Source organism: Natator depressus, chromosome 2 (genome assembly GCF_965152275.1).
Source record: "Natator depressus isolate rNatDep1 chromosome 2, rNatDep2.hap1, whole genome shotgun sequence".
NCBI lineage: Eukaryota > Metazoa > Chordata > Testudines > Cheloniidae > Natator > Natator depressus.
The window spans coordinates 222947887-222968127 of record NC_134235.1 but is presented as its reverse complement, the minus strand read 5'-3'; the positions used below and the strand labels follow the sequence as shown (position 1 = coordinate 222968127).

Here is a 20241-nt window from a genome sequence, read left to right as displayed (position 1 = left end):
GATTGCTTCATTGGAGGCACACTTTCTGACAGTATTCAGAGGAGAAGCTAATACTCCTCTGCCGCCAGGAGATACATGGATCATGCCATTCCAACCAACAAATGCTCAGAATTATCGGGAAGAACAGTGAGCAGATCACATCAAAGCATATTATTTTTCGGTGCCCTTCCACTATGGCCTCTGAGGCCATAGTGGGTCTCCCCAGTGGGTCTCCCCAGTCATAGGTCCCGATGATGGGGTGACCCACCAATAGTCTCCACTGGGTCTGGTGTGGGTTTTGACCAGAAGGGGATCTGCAGGGTATTGGCTGCTTCATCATAAAGTTGGCAGCAGCCCTGGTGTCCTTCATTGCTAGTTCTGGGGGGGATCTGCTGCACCTGCCCCAAGACCTAGGTGGGTGGGATGTTCCACACAGACTAGCTCGTCTTTTACCTCATCATTGAGCCCCCAGCAGAACTGGTAAAGGTGGGCCACCTCATTCTGTTCAACATCAGCCACAAACCATTAGAAGTGAGCAGCAGCAGTGAGAAGGTTCTGTGCTTCCAGTGCACACTGCATAGTGTGGGTCTTTAGTGTGAAGTTCTCACCTGCAGACAGGTGACTTAGTCCTGCAGCTCATGGGCCCTCAGGGAGCTGATGGTTGGAAGGCAGCCCACTGCCTCCATCATCTGTGAGGGGGTTGGATGGATTTGGGGGCCAGGGTAAAGGTTGGTCTGAGCAAATTGTCATGAGTGGGACGTGAGCAGTCAGACTCAGTGGGAGTCATGAGTCAGGAGCAGAAGGAGTCGTGAGTCAGGCCGAGTTGGGTGCCTGAAGGTTAGAATCTGAGACAGGCCAGAGGGCAAAACAAGAGTGAAGCATCAGGAGGCAGGCAGCATACAGCCTAAGCCTCCTGTGGTGATTTGGAGACATCAATGACCCAGAATCTGATGTGGTCCCAGTTTCTGGCCCTGTGGGGTTTTACATTTTTGTTGTTGCCAAAGAACTAAATGTTGGGAATAAAGTAGAAGAGTCTGTTCATATAGGTGTTCAATTTTATTTTTTAAATGAATGCAAGGGAGAACTCATTTGCCAGTACTAAATGAAATGAATAAATAACATGTGAGTGCACCATAGGAGTCCAAAACCTGAAGCCTTTTTGTTCTACATATTTAAGGAGGTTTATCATTCTCAGGCCTCATTCTTTACAAAAGATATAAGATCAATCAATTCAAACCTAAAATTAAATCCTGAGCCAACAAATTATAATCTATCTATGAGTCCTACTAAGGAACAGAATATTTTCTGGCCCATAAAAGCAATATAGTGGTATAGTTTTAGATTTACACAAGCAAAATATATTGTATGGGATTCAAGCTATAGAATGTTTCTTCCTTTGGATCACTCCTTTTTTGAACAGGTGCTTGTTGTATAGTTAATTTATGTTTAGGCTTGGAAACAGAGGGTGAAATCCTGGCCTCATTGAAGTCAATGGCAAAACTCCCACTGACATCAATAGGGCCAGGATTGCACCCTGCAAGTTTTGATGCTCAATATACTGTGTTCATCCAGAGGGGTTCAAAGGCTCCAAGCTGAATGATAAATTCAAGTTATTTGTGTTTTCTGCAACGTGTTCCATAATAGAAACACATGTTGCACAGAACATTGTTGATCATACTGCATCCATCTGGTCTGAAGTGCTTTGCCACAGGTGATAGCCTGCTGTTCTCAACAAGTCTCAGATGATCTACTAAATGATCAGATAAGCCTTTTTTATTCTTTTACTCCAGTAGAATGCTTGTTATTTGGTGTAGATGATTTACGCACAATTCCTGTTATGGCAACTGTAAAATGTTGAAAAATTATAGTGCTTTTATGTCTTCTCCTATCTGACTATCACAGTGGATGTTTGCCAACTCTACAGCTTGATGTGATATGTGCACAAGATCTTTTGAAGTTTCACTTGTGAGAAGAATTTTTCTTGAAGTTCAGCAATACTTCATATTTTTTGCTCTTTCTGTAAAAGATCCGTGCTTGTGGTTTGAAAGTATCTATCCAAGGATTTATTTGGAAGTTTGTCTTTTTGTGAGACAGGGCAAGGGGCAGAAGGATAACGATTGTAACATTTTTTAAAATCAACATGCAACATGATTATACTTCATAAATGGCTTGCACCCTCCATACGCTTGGAGTTTAGGTAAGATATATTGTAATAAATACAGCATACCCCCAATATGCTACTACTACTTATGTGGAATCTCTTTACTGGAGGTTTGTGTGACAGATTCCCCCCAAGGTGCCACCTGGAACTGGAGTACCACTGAGCCCTCTGAGCCACCAGCCTGGGCTCCCTCTCTCACTGTGCTGCTGTGACAAGCTGCAGACCCACGCCCGGTCCTACACTTTCACCAGCATACACATGGGTAGGGACACACCCAGCTGCAGTTACATAAAGACTTTCTGACCAGCCACTGCATGTGAACCAACAATAGAGAGGCTACAGCCAAAATAACCACCAGCTTCCCAGCCTAGACCTGAGAGCTGTACCATCCTGCCCTTATCAAAACCCTGACCAGTATGAATGTATTAACCAGTTCGCCTCCCCCTCAATGGGGAAAGGAAATGCAACAGCCTTTGCCCCTTGCTTTAAATAAAGCAAAAACAAGTTTATTAACTACAAAAGATGGATTTTAGGTGATTATAAGTGATAGCAAACTGATCTAAGCAAATAAACAAAATAAACAAAAATGCAAACTAAGCCTAAGATACTAGAAAGATAGGATAAGAATTACCAAATTCTCACCCTGAGAGATGGTACAAGCAGGCTTACAGATTCTTAAGGGACAAGCTGCACTTGCTTTACAGCTTGGAATCCCCAGATCTTTCATACAGAGGCTAGGAATCCCTTTTGCCTGAGTCCAGCACTTTCCCCAGTTCAGTCTTTGTTGCTCAGGTGTTTCCAGGCATCATCTTGTGTGGGGAGTGAAGAATCACGGATGATGTTACCGCCTGCCTTATGTAGCTTTAGCATATGGCTGGAACATATGTTCCAAAACTCAGTATGTGGAAAAACACTGACATCCCAAGATGGAATCCAGAGACATATGGCCTGGTCTCATGACCTTGTGGAGGTATAGCAGCCATTACTTACCCTTTTGCTCTTGCTATTCTGGTGCTGATTTCAATCTCCAATTTTCCATTTCCTACAATGATTCTTCCGAAGTAGCAATAATTTCTCACTTGCCATACAGCTCAGTCATACATTGGGATCCTGCATGTTTTCCCAGGATCCTTGCATATGACCACAGTTTGCTCAATATATTACAATCTGTCAGAATTGATTGATACAAAAGTATTAAAATAATTATACTGGCATCAGAAGGCGATTATAAAGGGAGATGAAAATTTAAATCTAATGGAGATCGAGAGGAGTCAGACAAGGTTGTATAACGTCACCTTCTTGATTCAACATTTATAGAGTATTTGATTAAATTAATTGAAGAAACAGAAGAAGGTATAAAGATGAATGCAAAATTGGTGAATAACATTTCTCTGTGCAGATGACGCAGTACTGTTGGCTGATTCAGAAAAAGGTCTGATGAAATGAGTGGAGATTATAGTTTATACAGCAGACTTTTGTACATATTTCATTTTAAGTATGTAAATAATCAATTAACTTCAATGGGAATATTGGTAAAGTTAAAATTAAGCATTTACACAAGTCTTTGCGGGATTTAGAGCATGGTATTTTTGTCATGGGATATGGTGCTTATCTTGTACATGGTCGGGAAAGAGGAAGGATGCTGGAAACGTAACTGAATGGTGAATCGATTACAATAAAACAATACAATACAATAAAACTAAATAGATCAGATGACCCTTAGGAACTATTTACTCCTGCTCTTCAGTAGCACTCTATAATGGGGCCTGATCCTAAATCGAAAATGTAAAGGGGAGTCTTTCCATTGACTTCAATGGGCTTTGACTCAGACCTCTATATTGTACAACTGGAAGTTCTTTCTTGCTGAAGGCTGTAACGTTCAAGAGGAAATTGCCATTTTAGTCTAGATATAATTATTGTAAATAAGATTTTATGCATTCCTTCAGTAATATTTGCACAGGAAATTCTTTGTAGTAAAGACTGAGGTATGGGATTAGTATAGCTGGTAACTTCCTTGACTTTGGTTATGTGACTCTTGACTTTGTATTTGATAAATACAAAATCAAGTTTTGTATTTGATAAAAATAAAATTACTTTTCTTATCTTAAATGCATAATAGGATCTACCCAGAATGACTTTGGCATAGTTTGTTTGATCAATTTTTCTACAGTGAACAAAGTTGGTTTTAATACACTTTTTTTACTCTTTTGTTTTAAACAGTGTTATACAGTATGAACTATTGGGTATGTTTATTTTAAACAGCCTTGTAATCCCTAAGAAGTCTGTTTACACAAGGCATTATAATATGTAAACACAAATGTCAATATTAATTATGATACCAAGCTCAGGGGAACTTTTACTTATTGCTTTGGGCATTTTTTCAAAATATACAAGAACATTATACTGTAAATGTTTGATGGTAAAATGTAGGAGTATTAAAGAGGTTATTTATGATCTATCAACCCCTGTAAGAAAAATGATTAAAGATTAGATGAAAAGCAGATTAATTGGCTGTAATGTTATTGAAGTAGCAATGGCATTACAAGAATAACTAACTTAAAGCTACTGTTTCTTAAAATAGCAGATAAATCAGATAGCTATGAATAAGCTGGCATTTTAATAATAAAACTGTTTCCAAAAGGAATAAAGATAAAAGGTTAACATTGCAATGAGCATCCTATTTGGCACTATGATTTGCTTAGTTATTTATTTAATGCTGGAAGTGCTCAACACTTTACAAGACACAAAGATAAACGCAGTTTCTGCATTTCCAACAGGACCATGATCTGTGAATTAACTAGCCGAACACAGGCACTTTCTAGGCTATAGTTTGGACCTGTCTGGAGGAAAAGAGAAAGGTGCATAAACTCTGGCAAGTCATGTGTAAAAGTATAATTAGGCAGGCCAAAAAAGAATTTGAAGAGCGACTAGCAAAAGACAAAATCTAACAGCAAAAAACGTTTAAAAGTACATCCAAAGCAGGAAGCCTGCCAATCGGTGGGACTCCTGGATGATCAGGATGCTAAAGGAGCACTCAAGATAAGGCCATTGCAAAGAAGCTAAATTTAATTCTTTGCATCTGTCTTCACTGCAGAGGAAGACAGGGAGATTCCAACATGACAGCCATACTTTTTAGGTGACAAAATCTAAAGAACTGTCCTAGATTGAGGTGTCAGTAGATGAGGCTTTGGAACAAATTGGTAAATTAAACCATAATAAACCAGATGGTATCCACCTAAGAGTTCTGAAGGACCCCAAATATGAAATTGCACAATTACTAACTATGTTATGCAATTTGTTGCTTAAATCAGCCTCTGTACCAGATGATATGAGGACAGCTAATGTAACTTTGATTTTTTTAAAAGTCTCCAGAGGCAATCCTGGCAATTACAGGCCATAAGCCTAAATACAGTATCAGGCAAATTGGTTGAAACTTTAGTAAAAAATTGAATTATCAGACATAGATGAACATGATATGTGGGAGAAGAGTCAACACGGCTTTTGTAAAGGGAAATTATGCCTCACCAATTTATTAGTATTCTTTGAGGTTGCCAGCAAGTATACGGACAAGGTGATCCAATTGATATAGAATCATAGAACCATAGGATTAGAAGGGACTGCAAGGGTCATCTAGTCTAACCCTCTGCTAAGATACAGGATTTGTTGTGTTTCAACTATCCAAGACAGATGACTATCCAGTCTCTTTTTGAAAACCTCCAGTGAAGGAGATTCCACAACTTATCTAGGCATAGTATAGTACACAGCTACATGTGAAAGGATTTAAATTCTTCATTTTATTTTAAATGTTGTTTTCTAGATTATCCCTAAACAGCATGCATTATCAGAAACAACAGGAACTTACCTGAAAATGGTTTGCTTAATTTCTATGTGGCTATTTTAATGCACACTGGGAGAAATATCTGCTTAAATTTGTAATATCACTCTACCCTTTAAACTTTGCAACCCTAAAAATTAGTATACTTGATAGGAGGGTGCCACTGTACTTCAACTTTCAGAAAGCCTTTGGCAAGGTCTTAGATTAAAAGCTTTTAAGCAAAGTAAGCAGTCATGGGGTAAATGGGAAGGTCCTCTCATAGATCAATAACCAGTTAAATGATAAAAAACAAAGGGTAGGAATAAAGAGTCAGTTTTCACAATGAAGAGAGGTAAATAGTGGGGTCCCCAAAGGATCTGTACTAGGACTGGTAGAGTTCAACATTATCATAAATGATCTGGAAAAGGGGGTAAACCGTGAGATGACAAAGTTTGCAGATGATACTAACTTACTGAAAATAATTAAGTCCAAAGCTGACTGTGAAGAGTGACAAAGGAATCACACCAAACTGGGTGTCTGGGCAATAAAATAGCAGATGAAATTCAATGTTGATAAATGAAAAGTAATGCACATTGGAAAAAAAATAATCCCAACTATACATACAAAATTATGGGGTCTAAATTAATTGTTATGACTCAAAATAGTGGATAGTTTACACATTGTGGATAGTTCTCTGAAAACATCTGCTCAATGTGCAGCAGCAGTCATAAAAGCGAACAGAATGCTTCCACTAGGAAGGGGATAGATAATAAGACAGAAAATATCGTAACACCACTATATAAATCCCTGGTACTCCCACACCTTGAACGTGCATACAGTTTTGATCGCCCCATCTCAAAAAAAGATATATTAGAATTGAAAAAGCTACAGAGAAGGGCAAAGTAAATGATGAGGGGTATGGAACAGCTTCTCCACGAGGAGAGATTACAAAGGCTGGGACTATTCAGTTTAGAAGAGCTATGACTAAGGGGGGATATGACAGAGGTCTATAAAATCATCAGTGGTGTAATTTACCCCTTCACATAACACAAGAACCAGAGATCATCCAATGAAATTAATAGGCTCCCACACACTTCCTTGTGAGCTATACTGTCACCTACCGCACCACAACTTTACTTTTTGCTCCTGGCAGTCCTCATTGTCACAGGTGGGTGAATCCACACACACACACACACACACACACACAGAAGTGTGCTCCCCTCAGATTCCAGCTCTCCACTTCAGCAGCTCCCGCAGCAATGTAACAGACAGAAAATCACTATGGCCTACTGCTGCATCCCTGATGTGAATCCCTTCATCGTGACAGAGGAAAGCACAAGCCATTTGCTTTGTTCAACACAGGGGAAAAAATTAGCATTAGCCATGTAGGAAAACCGAAATGCATCAAAATTCTGCTGCCAAACATGTAAATCTTGTACAAAAATTCCAAATCCTTGTAACTTCAGATGAAAACAGATAAACCCCCTCAAAATGTTAACTGGCTCTGCTCCCCTAGCACTAAACCTGAAACCACATGGAGAAGTGCAGATATCCAAGTTGAAATAACACAAATCTGTCCTAAATCAAAATCGTAAGTAAAAACTGTTTGTGGAGAGTGTGCATGACATATGGTCCGCTGTGCAGATATTAGAATAAGGAAGACAAAAACTGGAAGGATGTTTTGTTCTTTCTCCTGTGCCAGCCTCTTCCTGTGGGTGTTCAGAACCGGCAGTCTCAAGTTGTCTATCAGAGACTGCATTATTAGGCCTTGTGCAGTGCACAGCGGGGAACACAGGGCTGTTATGTTCTAAGGCTAGTGTGAGTGCAGGCTTTGTATAGGCACAACTAGGGTTAAGCATTAGGTATAGTCCTTCCCATTCAGAGGAAGTAAATTACAAACAGCTTGCACCACCACTGCTTTGCTTTCAAGAACACAAGACAAAGAGGTGCATGGGGTTGGTGGAGAATGGGCAGGGTGAGGAGACGTGGGTTTAGGTGTGATTAAAAGGTGTAAATAAGGCCTTTAGCTGTGTATTCCCTTCTCTGGCCTTACTCCTGCTACAAGATTGGCATAATTTGGTGACCATGCAGCAGCACTCTCCTTAATAAAAGACCATCTTCCCCTGCACTGCCTGATTTATGCAACACTCTGAACCTCGTGACTGTTACACTCTGCACCTGCACAGGATTAAGGCTTTTTATTGATGTTACATAAATTGTAAGCTGTATAGAGGGTGATAGGAGGATGGCACAGCCTTGCGGCAAATTGCTTACTACCTTAAAAGACAAAAGGTACCAATGAAGGGTAAGGGAAAGGGTTGCAGCTCCCACTCAGACTGGCAAGGTGATAATTGGTTCACAATTCATCATTAGTTATTATTTGTATTAGTGGAGCACTCAGAAGTCCCAATTAGGAATGGTACCCCATTGTGGAAGATGCTCCGCCAAAACCATAACAACACACATTACCTAACCTAACGTGTTTATGATCTAAATTGGGACACAGTACAACAAATGAGTGCAACAAACAAATGAAAGGGATGGGTGAGAGGGGATAAGGTAACAGTGAGAGGAGGCTGTAGTTACATAAGCGAGCTTTGAGCCTGATCCAAAGCCTGTTGAAGTCAATGGGATTCTTTCCATTGATTTCTGTAGGACTTAGATCAGGCCCTATGTGCACAATTAGATGGTCATGACTTATTCAAAGGTCTTTAAACAAAAAATAAAGCAGCTAGCTGCAATGTCTACTGGCCACTTGCCTAGCCCTCTAGTTATTTTCTTGTTTAAAATGTGCAGTGTCAAGAAACTGTCAATAACTGGCTCTCTACCCACCCATACATAACTGGCTAATTTCTTGTAGGTGTGCTGTCTTTTTTTATAATGCCCTGTTACAATTGTCAATATTATCCCTCATGCAATTTCTTTGACTCCTGGGCCTACTGCATTTAAGTACCCTGCATTACTGCTTACACCAGGTGTGAATTTGGTTCAAGATATTAAGATCAGCAATGGCTTTATCACAACAATATTGCAGGCAAATAAGTTTTCTCTGAGTCCATCAGATTCAGGCTGATAGAAGGTGCTACTTAGGTCAGCTTCTGGTTGCAAATTTCAAAGGTTTCTTGACGTGCCTGTAGGTCTTGTTCTACTGCTTCTTTCTTGTCACCAGCAGCCTCAGACAAGTAACACCAGTACTAGGGCCCAGTGCTGCACCCCTTTATGACAGCAATTCTACTGAAGTCAAATGAATTACACCAGTGTGGAACTGATGTATGTGAAGTTGGCCACAGGCCTATAGTCTTTGATCATATTCAGATAGAAATATTACTCCTTGCTCGTGAAGTATCGGGAACCAAGAACTTTTCCAACAGAGACAGCACTTTGTTTCAGATATATCTAATCAGTCTCTCTCTCTCTCTCTCTCTCTCTTCTTGGGCTGTCTGTGAGGGGTTTTTTGTTTTTTATCCATTCTTATCCCTTGCTCAATACTTAATCTGAGCCTACAAGATTTACCTCAGGGTTCCCACCATAATATTTAAGCAGCAGAGAGAAATTCTTCTCCCCATTAGTCAGTGCCTTGATCTGTTACAGATTTTGTGCAGCCACTCATCTCTACAACTCTCATGACTATTTTGGCCAGATAGGCCTTTTGTATCAATTCATTATTATCCATGACAGAGTTTTCTGTGTGCAGTGACTGCAGACAGAGCAGCTGACCTTGCTCTCATTCTTGATGTCCTTGCATTTTAATGCCGGATACAGAATTGCTGTGAGACACAAGAAAAGCCATTCAAAATATTTATTAATATATTAAACTAGGAGGCCTCCACTGTTACTGCTGAACCAAGTGGTGTAGAAAGCCTACAACATTCTGCAGTGCCCTATAGGATGTGAAAAAAACTACAGTGGTGGAATCTATTCCTTTTACCCTGGTATGTGGGGAAAGGGAGTGTTTGGAGGGTAGTGGGAGTTTTGTGGTGTTTATTTGAGAAAGGAAACAAATTTCACTTAATTTTATTGGATAAAGAATATATGATTTTTTGCATATTTGCATCCGAATTCCTATGGAGCATGTTTACAAATGAATGCAGTATCAGGGTTCAATAAGTGTTCCCAGCTGCAGTGGAGAAGCATGGTAGCTGAATGTTTCCATTACAAGATCAATGACAATATGTCTAACAATGTTGGCATTTAATCAATGGGACTCTGGCCAATCTTAGTGTTAAACATAAGGACTGGACAGTTTCTGAGTGTCTTCTGGGGAACCCACAGGGTACATTGTAGCTAGAAGATAAGTGTTCTAGCCTTGTTAGGTCAGGACTGTTATCCAGAACATAGATTTTCGTCCTTCTTTCAGTATAACCCTACTCACTTTGATTTGAATCAGGTAACAGAACCCAGATACTACAGTGACTGCACTCTAGAAGTGTAGACAGATGTATCTCATTAGGCCATACCAATCCTCCCACCACTCTCCGCCTGCTAACTCTGCAAGTGCTGCCTCAGACCAGGAACTAGAGGCACAGAGATGGAACATGTGGAAAGGACTGGCTTATGCAGTTAGGTATGATGGTAGTTGGAAGCAGGGATAGGGTCTGCTGGTGCTTACAAAAAGAGAGGGAGGCCATGATCAAGGGAGGGAGGGAGAAAGAAAGAGAAAGATCAGGTTCACAAAGAAAGTTGGAGATACTGTTTAAAAAAAAAAAAAAGCAAGAAACACAGACAGAAGGAGTGGAGTTAACTTGGCACTTGTCCATCACAGAGGCTATGTCTACACTACTACGATAAGTGGACCTACACTACGCAACTCCAGCTACGTGAATAATGTAGCTGGAGTCAACGTACCTTAGGTTGAGTTACCGTGGGGTCTACACTGTGAGGGGTTGATGGGAGAAACTCTCCTGTCGACTTACCTTACTCTTCTCGTCGGGGGTAGAGTACAGGGGTTGACTGGAGAGCGATTTGCAGTCAATTTGGCGGGTCTTTACTAGACCCGCAAAATTGACCACCAGTAAATCGATCTCAGAGCATCTATCCCGGCTGTAGTGTAGACCTGTCCTTAGAATCTTAATCACTAAAATGACTCATTCTAAGGGCCAAGAGGTCATCATCAATCTTCAAATTGAACACTCCATTAAAGTGAATTAGTAAGTTCAGAACTATTTGGTTATAATTGGCCAGTTAGCTAATAGCCAAAGCTTAGCAAATGGAGAATTTGTGGCAGGGCTGAAAAAGTTGGACCCGATTCTCCTCTTTCACTAGTTTTACACTAGTGTAGCTCTGTTGATTTCAGTGGAGATGGTTCTGTTTTACACTGGTGTGAGTGAGAGGAGCACCAGAACAGCTAAATCTAGATCCTGATGAGTTAATTATCATTTAATGATAAGGGAACAGGGGAGTCTGCCTGGAAGAATTTGATGAAAAAGAGACTTAGCTGTCAAGACGAGGGCCAAGAGAGATAGTGAGAAAAATCTTGGCAGACACCAGAAGGATACAATATTGGACTAAATTATTTGAGCCTAGAATGTGGCAGAGGGACTAGCAGTAAGCAGCAGACTCAATAAGTATGGACTCTGATTTCCTAGCAGTACCTCAAGCAGTAAAAGTAGAAGATAGCTTCAGAAGGCATATAATCAATTTGCTCTGAAAACTTCCTGGTGGTTGCATTACATCATGAAGAGCAGGAGTATGTGAGATGGGTCCAGCAGAAAACCCAAGAAAACTTCCTAGTGCAATGGAAAAGAAGAAAGCTAGAGAAAGATGACAGAGGATGTAACCTATGAGTAAGGAGATAAGGAAAGCTCAAGCTAACTCTTTCAACTTAGAAACATCAGAGAGAAACAAAGTAACAAGTGAGATTGATGAGGAGAGCTTTGAGCAGTACCTGAGGGAGTAGAATGAACTGGATATGAGGTATGGAGGAGAGAGCCAGGAGATAATTTATTGGGAAGACGGGAGGGGAAAAAGCTAGAAGAGCTGTTAGCTTCATTTGTTACAATGAAGGCTTGGAATCTAGATGATTTTGTAAAATCAGTGGGAAGACTTTAGCTCCTCATAATTCACATATTATCCACACCTGCTGCTTTCTAGAGCCACAGACAATGAGAGAGCTGTTGCTATACTTTCCGATTACATCTCAATACATTAAAATGGTCATTTTATGTGTATACTAGGCTTCCTTCAAGTGTGAGAGTTCAAAATGTAAGAGAGAGTTCAAAAACAAGGGTATTTTTCAGAGTAACAGCCATGTTAGTCTGTATTTGAAAAAAGAAAAGGAGTACTTGTGGCACCTTAGAGACTAACCAATTTATTTGAGCATAAGCTTTCGTGAGCTACAGCTCACTTCATCGGATGTAGTGAGCTGTAGCTCATGAAAGCTTATGCTCAAATAAATTGGTTAGTCTCTAAGGTGCCACAAGTACTCCTTTTTTAATGGTATTTTTGTGCATTATGCTTATATTACATGGATGACATGTTCTATATGAGGAGTTTAGCTCTTGGACTGCTTAGCTGAAACATAAGGTAATATTAAAAAAATTTGTATTGGTTTGTCAGCAAAAGTTTTTAGATTACAACATATTATGTAGATGGTACATATTTTAGTTCCAGTAGAGAACTTAGGCTGAAATTGGTTCTTGTTTACACCATTGTTCAGACTAATTAAGACAATGATATTACTCTGGATTTTACACTGGTGTAACTGAGAGCAGAGTTTGGTTCCTTGTATGGTTTTGAAGCATTTACTGTTAATTTGTTGAGCTTCAGAGTGATTCTATATTCAGTGGGTGAAAATGGTTTATATTATGTCTAATATAAGAGGTATATTTGTCTGTGCAAATCCCATTTTTAAGGATTATTGTGAATAAAGTTGCAGCAAATAAAGTTAATGTACAAGAACTGTGGGCAGTATATGTTTCTAATCTGGCAATTTCATTGTGTTTCATTTTCTGGTTTCATTTATTATTATTCATTTACAACTCATATCTTTTCGTTTCAGATAAGAACATCTATCATCTGGGCTACTCCAAATGTCTCCTTTGTAATCCCTTTATGGGTTATAATACTAGCAATACTCCTTGGATTGTTGGTTCTGGCTATTTTGACCTTAGCTTTGTGGAAGGTATGTTGTATTATTATTATTTACTTAATGAAACTTGGAAGGATACTTACAAGATTTAGGATGACCAACCAAAAAAAAAAAAAAAGAGAGAGAGAGAGCGAGAGAGACAAATTGGAACCTGTGACCTTTAAGAGTTTGGAGCAAAAGCAACAATAGACTTATGTCTTCTTTGATGTAGCATATGATGACATGCTTATGTAGCTGACTTTTGTGAAGGGACATTGTTTTCAAAGTCTTCTTTGTTATGAAAGTCTGGTTATAAATGGTTTTACAGAGTTTGGCTCTGATTCTGAAGACTTATGATCTTCTTTCTGGAGTGTTTAGGTTCACAAAGCATTTTTGTTTCATTTTCCTTGAATCCTTAAGGAACTGCCATTTTTGTTAGCACATAATTATACAATCCCTCACCCAATTTGGGAGGAGATTACTTTTAAGGAGATTTCTTTTAATATTACCAGGTTGTCTCTGATTTTTTTTTAATTACAAGTTATCAGATTCACAGTCAGTGAGTTGGTTGATTTTTATTTCATAGGTTTTAAGACAATCTGCTTCTTCAGGGTTCCTGGAAACATCCCTTATAACACTAGAAGTTGAAGTCGTTTCTACCCATCACTTAGTCCTTGGAAAAAGTGTCATCTCTCAACGATCTTTAATCTAGCCCTGTAAAATGGCCCCCCAACTCAAGGCCAGCTGCTCATCCCTTTGTCACTTTATTTCACTGATTTGAAATTCCTTCAGTAATTGTGCCTTACTGTAACCACTTCTGAATTGGGATAAACACAAACTGTGTCATTAGAGTTACTGTTGATGACAACATTCAAATCAGGCTTTTAATAGTGGCTGTCATAAGCAGCTTTACTAAATATAGATTTTTGTTTACACTCTGGGATCCAATCCAGCTTTCCTCGTCCACCTAAAACTCCCACTGTCTTCACAACAAATGTTATGAATAGAAAATAATTAATAATCTAGCCAGTTTTTCAGAAGAATATCACTGCAACATAGCACCCTGGGAGGCAAAATGCTATTGTCCATTGAGAATGCTGTATTATCTCTCTGGCACCAAAGGGTGAAATTCTGGCTCCATTGAAGTCAATGAGAAGGTTGCTGTTGACATCAGTGAAGCCAGGACTGCATTCAAAGAATGGAAAGCGCTTTTCAAAATAATAGGGAGACAAGATCCCTGCCCAAAGAGTAAAGCACTTTTCCTACTTTGAACATTGTATATATTGTGACAGGGTCAGGCCAGATGGCTACAGGAGAGTGATAGAAGGCAGATATATTAGCCCCAGGTTAAGTAGGTCCCTTTTCCCTGGATAAGGTAACAGGGAAGGTTCCAGAACAATCAGGAACTTTCTGGAAACAATTAAGGCAGACAGGCTGATTAGAACACCTGCAGCCAATCAAGAAGCTACTAGAATCAATTAAGGCAGGCTAATCAGGGCACCTGGGTTTAAAAAGGCTCTCACTCCAGTTAGTGAGGGGTGTGTAAGGAACTGGGAGTGAGAGGATGTGCTGCTGGAGGATTGAGGATTACAAGCGTTATTAGACATCAGGAGGAAGGGTGTGGTGCCTGTGTGGTGAGGACAAAGAAGGTGTTGGGAGGAGGCCATGGGGAAGTAGCCCAGGGAGTTGTAGCTGTCACGCAGCTGTTCCAGAAGGCACTCTACACAGCTGCAGTTCACAGGGCACTGGGCTGGAACCCGGGGTAGAGGGCGGACCTGGGTTCCCCCCAAACCTCCCAACTCCTGATCCAACACAGGAGGTTCCACCGGAGGGGAAGGTCTCTGGGCTGTTCCCCGACCCACATGGTGGATCAGCAGAGACTGCAGGATTGTTCTTACTTTTTTTTCCCCATGCTGGCCAATGATGAGGTTATCTGAGTGAATGGCAGATTTGAGCCACGAAAGTGGCCAAACTGAGGGCTACTGTGAATCTCTGAGGTGAGCAAAATCCGCCAGTAAGCGCAGGACCCACCAAGGTAGAGGAGGAACTTTATCACAACATGTATTAAATAATAATAGTGCAGCACCCTACATGGACAGAAGCACTATTTCTTCTGAAAGGGCAGGTACCATATGATGGACTGGATGGCTTTTCTCTGTTCACAGCATTTCTAATGTTTTCCTCTGTAGCGCATGTTTCCCTTAATTTTAAAAAATTCTTAATTTTTCTCTACAAAAATACATTTAATTGGAGAAAAAAAGTAACAAACTGTGTGTGTATGATGGAAGGAAGGCAAAGACATTACTACTATTGTTCATTTCTTTGAATTTACTACAATGATTTATACTTATCTCAGTCAGATGTCTTATGCCACCCCTTTGTGTTCATTTTATTGTGTATTTTATCATATGATGGGACTTTTTTATGTCACTACTTTGGTGCTGTTTATGCCTTTCCTGTAGAACCTTAAATTCACTAAAGTATATTTAATATTTTATTTATATATAGTAGCTACAGAGCAAAAAAAATGGTGGCATTTAAGGTGATTTCACAAGATGCTAATCTCCTTCAACTCCCACTGACTTGATAAGAGCTGAGGGTGTTCAGTAGTTTGCAGAATGGTTCTATTACACCTCAGTGCATTCTTAAAATCTCCTGGAATTCCCAATATATAGTGGGTTTATATATGTAATTACCAACATAAAGGGCAATGTCACTGCTCCCAAGAGCTTATAAACAATGGGCCCAATTCCACAACCCCTATTCAAGTGAGTAGTGCATACTTATGCAACTAGTTTTGTTGACTCCATGTGACAGCTAGGAGCGAAGAAGAGCCTCTAAGTTAAGGCTCAACATGGTGAGGGGTGGAGGTTAGAGGAAAGGAGCATGAGCTGCAGGAGAATAATCATGTGGCTGCCTTATTGTGATTTCTCTGTTGCTTTGTTTTCTGTAGTGCGGCTTCTTTGACAGAGCTAGACCTCCTCAAGATGACATGGCTGACAGGGAACAACTGACAAATGACAAGACTACTGATGCATAAAAAAGGAGAGTGAAGGTTCAATTCAGAGTCCTGCTCAAGCCTAGAAATGTGCTAAAGATTAAATGAAGGATTTCTTCTACCAACAGACTTCCTTTGAAATTGCAAGTGCCATGATGTTGTAATCTGATCTATGCAATGTTTCTGAAAATTCACCACATGATGATGATCCTGGGCAGAAACCAGCCTTATCACTGCCTTAAAAACATAATCCTTCACTGTGCAAAGAGTTTTTGTACCATACTTCAGTCGCTCTAGATTTTGACAGATGTTTTTGAACACATGTGGTGTGTTAAATCACTTTCAGAATAACCCAAACCTTGCAAAGATGAAATGCCTGCATTGCTGTATCATCTAGAAGATGGATCAGGACAAAGCTTTCAAACACTACTGTATCATGCAGAATATTTTTGACACCTCCCTAAGGATAAGAACTTTTATGAAATTGTGGCTCAGGGAGACAAGCAATATATTGGTACTGTGAAAGTACTTCTGAAGCAGAAAGGTAGTCTCTAAAGGACTTTATACATGGGGCACAATTTATTTATTTTTCCACCTTTCTGGGATGAGTATCAGAACTAATCGTAGATTCACAGTTTTAGAGAAGTAAATCATAACATGGAAATAATTTGCTTATCTTGTATGTAATAGACAAGTGGCCTGCACATTCAGAACAATTTTCTTGGCTACAAGGGTGATTTGGGGAGCAGGGGAATTTAAATATAATTGTACTGGAAGGGGCATATAATAAAATATTTTAAAGATATATTGTACCCTTTTCAACCTGTAGATGGCAGCACTGAATTCAGTGAATCAAATCCATTCTTGGTGTAAACTAGTGCAACATCAATTGAAGTCTGTGGGAATTTTTGCCCACCTTTTTGCTAGGGCTGAATTTCTCACCACTATTCCTGGGTACTTATTTCATTAAAATATCCTCTTAAAAATGCTACTGCATATTTTGTTGAATTCATGACTATTGTGTCATAGGTGACAACACTTGATTGATTTAAAAGAAATTATAAAATACAGACCTAACAACATCTTTAATGTGTTTAAGATATTTCAGGAAGTTAAGTTTTTGGGTAGAGTATCCTATAGTTATCTCATATTACAAAGAGTCTTGCAGAGAAGGTGCACTGAATTTGCATTTATATAAAAAGTAGGATGCAAATCATCCAAGACTGAGATGACCTACAGAAGGAAAGACATTTTGTTGTAAAAGCAATAAAATGTTCATTTGTTTCTTTGCTGCTTCTAAGATCCAAAAGACTAGATCCATAATTCACCAGTAACTCTTTCTATAACATCAGTGAATGGCCTTTATTTAAGCTGGATTCATTCAGCTATAGAGCTGTGCAAACCATCTTCATAAAACCTTGGACCATCCTATGCTTGTGCTGAGTTTGAAATTTGTTATGTTTTGTGAAATCTCGGAGGAGGACATTCATTTTCTGACACACACACACTCCTCATTCTCCTTCCTTCTTCCTAGCCGGTCTCCCTGTCCCCCAAGCACCTGGGATTCCTATCTTCAGGGCGGCCAGTGCCCTCTTCTGTTCCATCCTGCTACCTCCTGGGCTTTTTTGGATTGCTGGCATCTGTCTTCAGGGCAGGGGAAACCAGCAGGCAAGGTCAGTACTGTCAATCCCAAGAACCTTCCAAAAGACCTGGAAATAGTTCAGTTGGACATTCCACTATGTTACAGCAGCCAGCTCATGGACAGACCCATAAACCTCATGTCTGTAGCTGGAAAACCTGAGCACTAAAGGTCCATCTTAATGCCTCACATCAGTCTGCAAGGAAATCCTTGAGGGTTTTCTAGTGTTATGGGACATTATCTGCCCCTGAGGCTTAAGGAAAGGAGAGTTCCCCCAACCTCTTGTTTTCTGAGGAGGTAAGGAAGGTGCCTTACCACTTCCTGGGCCGCAAAAAACCCTTGAGACTGGGGACAGCAGCCCTCCCTATGCTGATTTGTGCTGACCCCTTGCAAAACAAACTGCTGCATTCATTTCACAAATATCCTTGCAAACCACACCCTGCAGGGTTCATACGTCTCTGCATCCTCCACAGTTCAGATTGAATTACACACGCACACAGGAAAATGCAGTGAGTTCATCTTTTGTAAATATTGAATTGTGTGTAGTAGTTTCTGAAACAAGTCCAGCCAGCCAAATAAATTCACATCATCTGCACGACTCTTTTACTCTGATGAAATATTATCATTAAGAAATACTGAACATATGACTTTTATATGTGCAATATTTTATATTACCTATGTACCTGAAGCATGTTTACACTGGCATTTTTGGTTGTTTTTTAAACTTTTGAATATACTGATTGAGTACAATAATAAAAGGACTAGAACAAACCCAGAAGGTTCTGTTAGTATGGATTCCAATGTGTTTTCAATCCTGCTTTGGCCAGACGAAGGGACTAGGTGACCTAATAAGTCCTTTTGAGTTTGAACATCTATGGTTCAATTTTGAGCAATTCCACTTAATTTTAATGATGGGCAAAACATGTTCAGATACTAAATTTAAACAAGGGAAACCCACTCCATTCATTGCTGGGCCTGGCTGGAATCCATTGGCTGCAGCTGTATAATGTCACTGAAAACCAAATTAGAGGCACATCAGCTGACAAATGGTTACTTTTGATCGAAAGCTGTGTTTTATATTTCTGCTTCTTTGTAGATTAAACTTCCTACCCAGTAATGTCAGAAGCTTTGGGCTGTCAAGGACTGTAGTTTTGAGTCCCAATATTTGTGGTTACAACTGGATGGAAATTGCAAACAACTTTGAGAAGGCAACTTCTAGGGCTCAGTGTAGGTGAGGGAATTTCTCTTTAGAGCATTTGTCCCCATGGAAAATAGCATCCTGTATATGGACAGTGGAATGGCAATTGCCATAATCTGTCACTCCCTCATGTAATTACTGTACCATACAATTATACTTGGCCAAATCCATCCATGATTATTCATTTCAATGGAGTCAAGCCAAAGATGAATTGATGAATGTGGCCTAGTCTCTGCATAAGTGATGTTGACCTCAAACTGCAGCACGCCTATGTAGTCCCACTAATTGCCAAGAATGTAGAATCACAGGAAAGAGTGATGGGGTCAGAGGGAGTGAAGAGTCAGAGGTTTGTAGCTAATATGATTTTCTTGTAATTGCCTACATGTTAATGAGAAAAAAGCTCTTGTCACATTTATGTGGATCACTTTTATAAACTTTCCTGTCCTCTCCAAATGATGCATTAAGAGACTTCGCAAGTTTCCAATTTTAAATATCTCCTGAAAATTGCACACCTTTTTTCTGAATCTCGAGTTGGTTCTTCTTTGAGTGCTGTCCCTGAGGGTGCTCCACTCTAGGTGTCGGTGCGTCCCGGCGCTGTTGATCGGAGACTTTTGGTAGCAGTGCCTGGTCGGGACGCAGGTGCTCAGTTGGTATCTCCCATCTCGGAATCTTCCTGAGTGCCTGCGTCCTGCACCCCCCTCAGTTCCTTCTCAACCGTCCCTGGCTGAGGACGGGACTTGGGGCAGTGCTACGTCTCTTCTCTGGTCTCTGTAGGAAAAAAAGTATCAAAGAATATAGAAATAGTTATTAGTTACATCCCAGTTGTTTCCCTTCCTTTAGTGTAGTTGATAGTTAGTTACTTAGTTAAAAACAAAAAACTATTCGCTTCAGGCTTGTCTCCTGCTGAGACATTCTCCCCTGCCATTTCTAGTTTACAATGCCAGGGGCTTCAGGATTCAAAAAGTGTGTTTCCTGTCAGGACTCCATGCCACGGTCCGATGGGCACTCACATTGTGTGAACTGCCTCGGAGAAACCCACATCCCTGCAAAGTGCCTCCACTGTACAAGCCTCAAGTCAAGGGTTCGGCGTGACAGGGACCTGCGGCTTAAAATACGTCTGATGGAAAGTTCAACCCCTTTCGGAGACGGGGAAAGTTAAACCCGCTCTGCCCTGGTGCCGGGAAGAACGTCGGCACCAAGTCTGCCTCCTGCGCCGGCACCGGCAGCGGACCCCCTGCAGGGCACTTCTCACAGACCCGCGGCACCGCTGTCACTTTCACTTACCAATGGTAATGCGCCAGAGCACAGTCCAGGCTCAGCGCAGCCCAGGGAGCAGGAGCAGCAGTTCCTCACTGAGTGAGATTTATCAGTGCCACCTGAGCTTAA

At 40.3% G+C, this 20241-nt stretch overlaps 1 protein-coding gene across 1 annotated transcript in view; it reads left to right on the top strand.

Annotated features, from left to right (window-relative positions):
• ITGA8 (integrin subunit alpha 8) overlaps positions 1–18425 on the top strand; it is a 178738-nt gene extending 160313 nt beyond the window's left edge. Inside the window, exons 29-30 of the mRNA XM_074945995.1 lie at positions 12952–13074; positions 15974–18425. Of these exons, the coding sequence (XP_074802096.1) occupies positions 12952–13074; positions 15974–16060 (210 nt within the window). The 3' untranslated portion in view covers positions 16061–18425. The remainder of the gene's footprint in view (positions 1–12951; positions 13075–15973) is intronic.
• The last annotated feature ends 1816 nt before the right edge of the window (positions 18426–20241 follow it).